At 32.8% G+C, this 10,521-nt stretch overlaps 1 protein-coding gene across 5 annotated transcripts; it reads right to left on the bottom strand.

Moving 5' to 3' along the window:
- Nucleotides 1–3,334: 3,334 nt before the first annotated feature.
- Nucleotides 3,335–9,719, bottom strand: LOC122537537 (zinc finger protein 2 homolog). Of its 5 annotated transcripts, XM_043670774.1 has the most exons (10): nt 9,062–9,718; nt 8,783–8,870; nt 8,472–8,582; nt 8,021–8,218; nt 7,588–7,930; nt 7,322–7,414; nt 7,014–7,100; nt 5,847–6,005; nt 5,445–5,748; nt 3,335–5,364 (listed from the first exon to the last, which is right to left on the bottom strand). In XM_043670774.1, coding segments are annotated over exons 1-10 (1,695 nt in total). In that variant the 5' UTR covers nt 9,064–9,718; the 3' UTR covers nt 3,335–5,054. The 5 variants fall into 5 exon arrangements, with proteins under 5 accessions (XP_043526709.1, XP_043526707.1, XP_043526706.1 ...); XM_043670772.1 differs by having other exon boundaries at nt 7,588–8,215; nt 9,062–9,719; XM_043670771.1 differs by having other exon boundaries at nt 7,588–8,218.
- Nucleotides 9,720–10,521: the final 802 nt, after the last annotated feature.

The following is a 10,521-nucleotide window of genomic DNA, read 5'->3' as shown; positions in this document are numbered from 1 at the left end:
TTCCTTTCTTTTTTTAATTTTCTTGTCGTCACGATAGAAAATTACAAGATTCCTTTATTTTATTTTTTCTCCTATCTTCTTGTTTCTTGTATTATTATTTATTATTATGTTCTTTTTTTCCTTCGAAAAGTAGGATGTTTCCTTATTATTTTACAAAGAGGCCATTTTCGACTCTTCCCTTCTTTTCACCCAGTCTATCTTCCTTAGAACTCCCGTCTCCTTTCTTCTTCTTTCTCTCTTTTTCTACCACTCGGCCCGCTTTAGAAGACTTAACAATACGACAATGAACAGATAATTTAATAGGAACGTGTTTTATTATCAAAAATTCGTATGATCAGCATTATTGCCCATACAACGTGGTGTCATGTAAAAATTAATCTACATCGCGATAGGACTGCATATTTCCTTGTTTTTCCTTCTGTTTATCCTTCCTCTTCTTTTTCCTTTTTTTAAATTATGAAATCTGAAAATTTCACGCTATATTTTAGTTTTATTCATGATTTCCTTTCTTCTCTCTTCCACCATTTTCCATCGTTTTAAATTTTTACGAATAATTGCAGTATAATCAGTACCGTATATTCTATACTCGTAATGTTTCCCCCTTTTTCTATTTCTTGTTTTTTTTCTTACTTGTTCTTTTTCTTTTGGCTAGACGACGAATATTGTTATCAAAAGGAGAGAGAAAAATGAAAAGAATACGAACCGGAAAAAAAGAAGAGAATCGCAAAAAGTTTGTTTTCTCTTTGCACGTTATCTGCAGTGTTTTCACGAAGATAGTTTTGTACAAAAACCCTTCGTCTTTCCTTCGAGCACGGACGAAAAATCTGTACACGTTACAAGACTTATACAATATATACTTATATAAAGTTTTTTTTACGTATATTCGCCTGTTTAATCCTTATCTGGATATCGACTTCACTGCGTTACCGTTTATATTATAAAATACTGTTGCAAGGAGAGCCGTTCGTACTTCTTTCTTTTTCTTTTAAAAGCCAGATAAAGATTAATCATTGAGTGAATGGCATGCGCAAATTCATTAAGCCGTCAGTCCTTCGAAATCAACTCGATTGTAAAAGGGTCGAATGTTTTAAGGACACTGATCGTCTTCGATGATTTTTATATCGTCGAAAAGAATTTGTACATTTTCTTATCCGGCGTTTCAATGATTCTTCTTGATGCGATTACAAAAAAGAATTTCTTGGCTTTCACGATGACCCTGAAACCTCGACCCTTAGTTTCTAGAATGATCAAGAAAGGATTCGATGATTAATCAAATTGATCGATACATATCGTAACGCAGAAAAATAAAAATAATTTCGTTTCTTTCTTTCTTTTAAATCCACTTGATTTCACGAGCTTATGTACAACCGAAGAATCGGGTAGTTTAGGATATATTCCCGCTAGGCTCAGGAAGACGCTTCCAGACGTTTTGATTAAAATGGAAGCTCCGAATTTCCGTTTTGTTCGCAGAATATTATCTAAGGAGTCTAATGAAATTTTACAAGAATGTGAAAAGGACAAGTCGGTTCTTCTGTTATAATGAATAAATAATTTGAAAAAAGAGAAAAAAATTGATAGAATTATTGATTTACAAATGGCACTGATTAGTAATTTATTGAATACAATGATCTATGGGGTTGCTTTATAAACAGTTCCGTATCTCCTTCGATAATTTCTACGACACGATTCCTAAAATTACTTATTCACCTAGACTTCATTACTTACAATCCTTATAGACCTTTCTCAGCGATAGGTCTCTTATTTAATGTAGGTACAATATTATAAAACGTACGTTAGTTCGCTCGAAAAACAGGGCCCGATGATCTTTTTCGACACAAGTTTTGCTAATGGTCAATCAGCAAACCAAAACTGTTCAAAACAATTATAAGAATCACTGTATATGAATTTGATTCTGAAAAAATTAGTCGAAATTTAGAAATAACAATAACAAAAAATAACAACAACAAAAACAAATAGAAAGCATTTAAAATATTAAGTTTCCAATTGGAACTTTAGAAAAATTAAATACATTACCAAAATTCCTTGAACCGGAGTTTAATTCTGTAATTATTTTGAGCAGCTGTTTTAAATATCAAATATATTTTATCGTGTTTCAATTCTCAAATAACAATTTTAAATTTTCATCTTAAGACTTAACAGTCTAAGGATCGCTTTTATTTTTCTTTCAACTGTTTTTGTGCTTTCAAATGAAAATGAGTCGTTTAGTAAAACACTAAGATTATATATTAGAGCCCTCCTCTTCGACCCGGCGATATCTATTATAATTATTAATACATATATTTACAAACTCTGCTTTCTTCGAGAATGCTGTTACACAGCAAAATAATAGAGAGAAACAGCACATATTTCGAACATACTAGCTTGGGTGACCATTTACAAGTTTTTATTATCTTCAAAATAATGTGACTAAAGTTTCGAATAAAGGAGTGATAAAAAAATTCAAGCATATCTGCGATTACTATTTGATGAATACGATAATTTAAGAAGAAATTACCATTGCATTGGTAAGCTCAGGAAGAAAGTTTTTTACTACTACTTAGTAATAACGAAAAGTGTTAAAATTTGCGTTTAAAAAGGATGTGATTAAAAAAAAAGAAAAAAATCATGTGTGTATGTGTGTGTGTGCATGTATGTATAATTAAAGAGCGTCAGATGAATGAAAAATTCAGAAAATATCGAAGATAAAAGTTTTTCTAATCTAATCGAAAATACTGTAACAGGTATTATGACCACATTAAAAGTAAATTAAACGTAATAGCATTATCTTTATTTTACAAGTTATAGCGATAAAAACAAAGTAATCCCCAATCCTAGATTTTCCTAGCAAAGATCTTCTATTACTGATTAACGATTTGATTGCAGAGTCGATCACTTTGTTTCGATGGCATTTCTTCTTCGTTAATATTTTAATAATCAGTTATAACATTGTATAAAAAGAACGATTCTTGGGACATGACTGAGCCATATCGTCGTTTGTCCTGCATATGTATCTCTTAGGGTTTATTTATTACAGTAATCATTTATTTTATTCACTTAATTTCAATTTAGTACAAAAACAGTTTAGATGTCGAAAAGTTAAATTTCATTTGGTAATTCGTTCAGTGAATCCAAAAAGAAAAGAAAAAATATTTTTGATTTTATTAATTATTTTCATCAGAAGCAAGATAAGAAAATAATATAAATTTTATTCGAACCGATTAAGGAATATTAAGAAAAGAAATGTGTGTGTGTGTGTGTGTGTGTATATATATATATATACACACACACACACATACACAAACATATGTATATATACATATATTATATTGTGAAAAAAAAAGATGCAATCGATGAAGATGTCCGAAGAACAGTGTATTTTTTTACTTCAAAATGGCATATGTGGTATCCTAATCATCGCCAGTATCACAAGTTACCGATTAGTCGGAGCTCCTTTTTTACTTCTTTTCTGAATTACAACCAAATCGATTTCTGATTCACTGCTATTTTAAGAGTTCGCAGCGACGGTGTTTGGCCATCGCTTTTAACAAATGGGGATATAAAAATTAATTATGTATATATTGTATAGATAACCTAGCCAGCTATTTTGCCGTTACAAACTAGTAACTATTTTAATAACTGATATCCATTATAGTTCACGGCCTTAAAATTATAAAACAGATTAGTCTGCCCGTCGATATTCACTATTTATTGCAGCTCCGTGTGAGATAGAAATCTTCTTTTGTGGTATGTTACTTTTGTCATCTTGATATTCCTTCTTTTATTTTCTTAAATCGTGGTCGTTGTCATTGCAATAACGCAATAATTAATTTTTTTTTTATTGTGATCCCGAATGACTGGACGGAAGAAGGCTCGCTCAAATCGCGATATCGTTCCGTACCACGACTTCCGTTTCATAACATAAAGACGCATGCAAAGATGACAATAGTTCTCGATGACGATTTATGTTTATGTTCTTCATTTTTAAATTTTAATTCCTCTTTTACTTCTTTTGCTTAATTTAATTTAATTGTTAAAAAGAAACAAGATGATCAATATAAATCAATAATCATAATTATCCTTTCACTTAAATTATAATAAACAAGGGCCGAGGTTCAGGCTTTTAAAATAGTTTTTTTTCGTTCTCTTTTAAACTTAATAATATTTGTATATAATTTTAGATCCGTTTTTGAAACGTTTACTTACGCCACTGTCAAATATATATAACATGCACAATTCGTTAGTATTATAGCGATCAGATTACTGCCGCTTCCCGCCTAGCCAAGATCCACTCAAAGCTATCACATGTATTTTTTTTTAATCGTTCAGTGAGTCATGAAACTTAAATATAATTACGGTCACTATAACTTTTTTTTCCATTCAATTTTGTTCAGAGCGAGGGATCCACGAAAATACAAGAAAAATAAACAAAAATTAATTTGTAATTCAACATGCGTAAATCAATAGAACAATGTCATTATCAACGAGTTTGTTATTTGATCCAATGTCAATGTTTCTAAGTAATACGTCTATTTCAAGTGACAAAATATAAAATAGATTTATTACTGTTTTTCCTTTCGTTTCTTCAATTTTTCCCTTTTAATATCGTTTCATATTCATTCACAAAAAATTTTTTTCACACCACTGATGGTCGGGAGAATGTTTCGATTTTATACGAGCCGTTACTCTTCCGAATCACGTTCTATGAAAATTACTCACTCGCGCAAACTATCGCTGAGTCTTTCTTATTCTTTTTTTCTTTTTCTTTTTTAGTGGTACCCTTTTTTTTTCATGCGTATTTATTTAAGATATACCCTCTGTCACCAAATAATCCTCTCACAAAATCTGCACAGAAAGCATGCTGCCAGTCACTCTGGAGACTTGCTTCTTCATCGATGTCATCCACATATCTGTTTGCATTTTTTTTTTTTTTTGTATACGTTTACACATACGTATATCGCATTGTCAGTGTTAATTAATATTTTTTGTTTGTTTGTTTAAAAAAGGTTAAAAAATTAACCCCTTTACCAGCTTCTGAAAGGTATTCTCTAGCTGAATCATTTAGGCTCAGGGAAGGTCACCTGGCACTTGTAGACTTCTTCAAGCATTACTGCTTGTCCTTGACCTTGACTTACAGTAACAGGAGTCGTAGCATTCACTACAACAACCTGTTGACCTTGCTGTGCTTGCTGAGGTTGTTGCTGCTGTTGCTGCTGTTGTTGCTGCTGATTACTCGCATTCGCTTGCTGTGCGTTACTTGGATTATTTGCATTCTGATTTCGGGCAGTTTGACCGTATTTTTCATGGATTGCACGATGACGCTTTAATGCAAAGCGATCGGAAAATCCGATCTCACATATATCACATCTAGGGGACAAACGATATTGATTAAATGCGTAAATTAAGAAAGAAATAATGAAACAATAAAAATACATGCTGTATATTACCTATGTGGTTTTTCACCGGTATGAACTTTCGCGTGATTTTTCAGATGTGTAGCTTGGTTAAAGGCCGAACCGCATATATTACATCTATACGGTTTTTCACCGGTATGAATTCTTCTGTGATTCCAAAGTGTTGAATGTCTAGCGAATGTTTTTTCGCATACTTCACACTGATAAGGACGTTCACCAGAATGAATTCTTTCGTGATTCTTTAAATGAGGACTTTGTGAGAACTGCATACCACAAACACTACATTTAAATGGTTTTTCACCAGTATGCACTCGTCCATGATTTTTTAGATAAGCAGCTATAAGTGAAAAAATAAACATCGTCAGTGTACAATATGATTTACTTTTTTGAAACAAGTTAACAACAGGTTAATTTACATGATTCTATTTTATTCACCTTTTGCAAAAGCTAAGCCACAAACTTCACACTTGAAAGGTTTGTCTCCAGAATGAAGTCTCTTATGGGACCAAAGTGACGAATATCTGGAGAATGTTCCATCACATACGTTGCAATGAAACGGCTTCTCTGCCTGATTTTGACTGTTCTGTTTACCGCCTGTAAATAAAGAAACACCCAAATTCTTAGTTTTCCTCAAAGGGCCAGTTCTACAAAAAGATATGCTTTGAGATGATCGAGTAAATGCTTTGAAGAATTCGAGACACTGGATTGTGTATGGTTTTTTGAAAAATATACTCTTTTTCCTCATATATCTAAAAGAGGACTTCAATGTATAAAAGAGAAATTCTACATTATAGAAATCATTTTATGATGCCAAACTAATGCTTTTGATCAAATGTAACAATATTATGTAGAAATCTGAACATGCGGGTTATGGAAGTTAGTGCAGAAAATAAGAAATGAGGTATGGCATCAGATGTTTGAAATCTGATTTTTGTATTATTATATGTATGTATAGAATAATTAGATATATTGAAAGTATTAAAATGAGCTCCTAATTACCTATGTCTTGAAATAAAGAAAGAATGAACTATATGAACTGAAATCTAAAATAATTTCTCCATTATAACAATACCAAAGATTAGTGAATCAAATTTATAAAACTGTCCCTTAGGGGAGATTTTATTCCGTGCAATGATTCTTAAATATAAATATTGACAATGCTACCATAAAGAAAACAGAATTGATGCAATTAAAATTAAAAATTTTTAATATTATAAGAAACCAGCAAGTGCTGAAGATTTCTGTCTATCTACAACAAATGCATGCAAATAAAATAATGATACTATAAAGAATAAAAGAAGCTTATAATATTAAATTTTCGCAGTATTAAAACATTTATTTTTTTGCCACAAATTCGGGATAGGTAAATATATATTCGAATAGGTAAAACAAATGACGAAAGTGATCCCAAATATTTTTATGAAACGGTAATATGGCATTTAATTTTTTCTTAAATAAAGTATAAGAAGATATAATGACTTTTAAAATTTTCATAATTGTTAGGAAAGCTTAATTGATGTCACCCAATCATCAATAGACGATTCTAAAATATACTATGAAATATAAATCTCTTATTTTTTTGGCTGTATTTTTCCGACTTACTTCCTATGATGATGCGGCCTGTTGCCTTGCAGCCGCCACACTTTGCGAGGGAACTGATTCCAGAATCTAGTTTTTCGTCGTGTTTACCTACCATACACCACCCGATGTACGATCATGATAGTAATGAAATGATAGTAGTACAGGAAAGATGATCATTGTTTAGGAAGAAAAATGTTGTTTTTTTCTCATAATTTTTATGACAGTTAATATATATTATTTTGATGTATCACAAAATGTAATTTTGTCTTTTATAGCAAACATTTTTCTTCAATTCTGTACAAAGCATGGCAGTGACAATTTCTACTTACCAATAAAAATTATTCCTGTCCCATTACACTTGTGGCACTTAGTGACACTAGTGACACCCCTTCGTTTCACAGGATGATGACCAGGTTTGATAGCTGTAAAAACAGAAGTATATTTAAAATATTTATTAAACAAAGAGTATTAATAAAAATATTTATTAAACAAATACTATATATTCTATAAAGCAAAGTTATTTTATATTATTTAAAATTTCTATAAAGATTGAAACCAATAACTAATTTATCTTATTCTTATTGATAAAACATACTCTTTTTAATTTTCGTAGGATGATGTTCACAAGGATCTTCACTGCCACAATCTTCACAAATTTGCACTTTTGGTTTCTGGTGCATATTTGTTTTATGGCTTTTTAATTCTCCTGGTAATGCAAAACAAGCTCCACACACATCACAGGTATATGGTCTTTCTGGTGTAGTTGCAACAGTAACCGTTGTCGGTGTTTGCACAACAACTTGCTGTGGTTGTTGCTGAAGATTACTAGGTGTTGTATTATGAATCCGTTTGTGATGATTCAGCAAACTCATATGCCCAAAGACCAACCCACAAATGTCACATTTGAAGGTCGCATTGGTAGCAGCCGCAATACTCATCTGATTCAATAATGTGTTATAACCGACAGGTTGCACATCAAAACGATAACAACCCTTGTCGTCGGTTGTGATCGCACCAATCGTGCTCACCGCGTTTGTTTGAACCTTTTGAAGCATGTTGACATTGTAGTAGAAAGGGAAGTCAGCAGTTGCTGATTGCTGCTGAGACTTATCCTCTTTTTTATCTGTTGTAACATACATTTGTTGAGATTGCTGTTGCTGCGATTGTTGACCTTGAGCAGCTTGCTGCTGCTGTATTTGTTGTGGATCAAACATAGCTGCTTGCTGCTGTAAATTAATATTAAATGACAATTTTTAATTTAATTTAATTTAATTTAATTTAATATAATGAATATAGATACAGGAAAATATATTATTAACTGAAAATTCATATAATAGATCTATACAGAAACAACAATAAAATATAAAAAAACTTATATTTAAAGAAAAGTATTATAAATTATTAAATGTAAGATTATTTATTGTTCCTTTTAAATGAAATGTAAAAATCTATTTTGTATATATTTTTACAATTAATAACCTGTCTCTGATCGCCGTAACTAGAATTACTCTGCTCCGTCTGAGTAAAACTGTTAGTTTGTTCAGTTTGAGTAAACATGGAACACTTCACTGGTTGCTCGATAGGTTGGCTCTGTTAAACAGTAACTGTTATTAGATATCATAAATCTCACATTGCATCTTTAAAAAAAACAATATTCTAAAATACTTTGTTTCAATCAACGTGCTACATACACTAATATACGTTATGTGTATTAAGCATCAATGAGAAGTTAATAGATATCAATGAAGAAACTCGTTCCTTTTTTACATCATGCTACACAAGCTGCATACCTGTTGTATCTGATCAGGACGGGTTGTGTTCAACCACACCACGTTGTTGCCATTTGATTCTAGGGCCATTGATGTGTTGCCTTTGACCCTGCACAATCAGTAGGCATTCATTAAATGAAAACAAAACAGGTACTGTTTAATATACATGTCTAGATAAGTGACGGAGTCATATCAAATGTATGTAGGGGCGACTTTCATACACAGGTATGGAAGGAAAAGTTGATAGAAGACAGGTAGGAAACGAAGGCTCAAAGTATAACCGCGACATACGATACTCACATGTGATAGTCTACACAGGCGCCGCGGGTTACATGTCTGAGTGCCAAACGGATGATCTTCTAGTTGCCATGACTGCGGCGCGGAATACCGCGCAGCTGGTCACACTAATTCTGACAATCGTGGTACTTGATTTACGTATTTCGTCCAATACAACATACGAGAAACAAGTTCCTCGTGTCGGTAGGGCCGTGGTCGCGGTGGAAAAATCAATGGCGATCAATTTAGTGCTTTGATATAGCCTCTCGATACGTTAGATCCCGTTAAAATTAACACCAAACACAACGCCGACGAGAATTTGCCAACCGTGGATGCCGCGAAATCAGTTTTGAGTTACACGCTTGTTAATGAGCAACGTTGACCCGCGCAGATCATGTCGTCCAAGCGCGGTGGCGGTTGCGGCGACTGGTATACGAAGCGCGGGTTTCTCGGTTGCATAAAATTGGCGGTACTTCAGCGGTAGAGATCGTCTCGATTTTATTTCCGTCAGATTGGGCCACGTTGCCGCGTACCGTGGCTCAGGATAGGCCGTTGCGCGTACAAGCAGACCGAGCACCATCAACAAACTCTACGGTAGCCATTACACGCGACGAGGATAACAATGGGCGACACGAACGCGCGCTGCCCCCGATGCCTTTTTCCGAAGCGTTTTCGGGCGCCTTCCGTGAATGCAGCCAAGCGCCGCCAAGGTCAGGTCCCGGTGACGCTGACAGACGCTAATATCCGTACATTGAGCGATTTCATTGGTCCATGATCTGTTGTTGCTTCGTCACATTGGTCTACGTTTTTTACGTGTGAAATTATAAAATAGTATAAAAGACAATTCATTTATCTTTTCTTATTAATATTATAGCGTTTTCGTGAACTCCGGAGAAATCTTTTAGTATCCCTTTTTCAATATTTCTAGATGCTTTGTTCTCATTTGGAATAATCTTTAGTTGGCTGGTGTTTTTGTGAGAACAAATATGGTATTTTCAGTTGAATATTGTATACTAGAATGGATAAAAGTAAAAAATAATATTGAAATATTAAGCATTCATGATGTTGTCTTTAGTACATGTAAGAATCTAAATATAAGTGATTCTTGTATCTATGAAGAATGTATTTTACATGGAAATCTACCTTAAGAGTTTACATTCGTGAATAATTCGGCGATTTAACGCAAGATGACGTGTTCTTGAAACAGAAATATTTGAAATTTTTACCTGTTGTGTGTAAAATCTTTTGTACATTATCGAAAAAATAATCGCTCATTCGCAATTAATTTGAAATAAACTTTATGATATCTATTATAATAACTTTCAATTTTCAGTAATTCATGGAAACGTCGTGAATCTGTAGTAAGAGAATTGATTTCAAAATACTATTGCAAGTTATTTAGTAAGTAGTTAATGTTTCATATAAATGCCATGACAAAAAACGTTTGCCAAACAACGTTTCATATAATTATATTATAGCAACAA

This window comes from Frieseomelitta varia, unplaced genomic scaffold (genome assembly GCF_011392965.1).
Source record: "Frieseomelitta varia isolate USP_RPSP 00005682 unplaced genomic scaffold, Fvar_1.2 scaffold_912, whole genome shotgun sequence".
Classification (NCBI taxonomy): Eukaryota; Metazoa; Arthropoda; class Insecta; order Hymenoptera; family Apidae; genus Frieseomelitta; species Frieseomelitta varia.
Note: the sequence above shows the minus strand (reverse complement) of the source record. Positions and strands in the feature narration are given on the sequence as shown.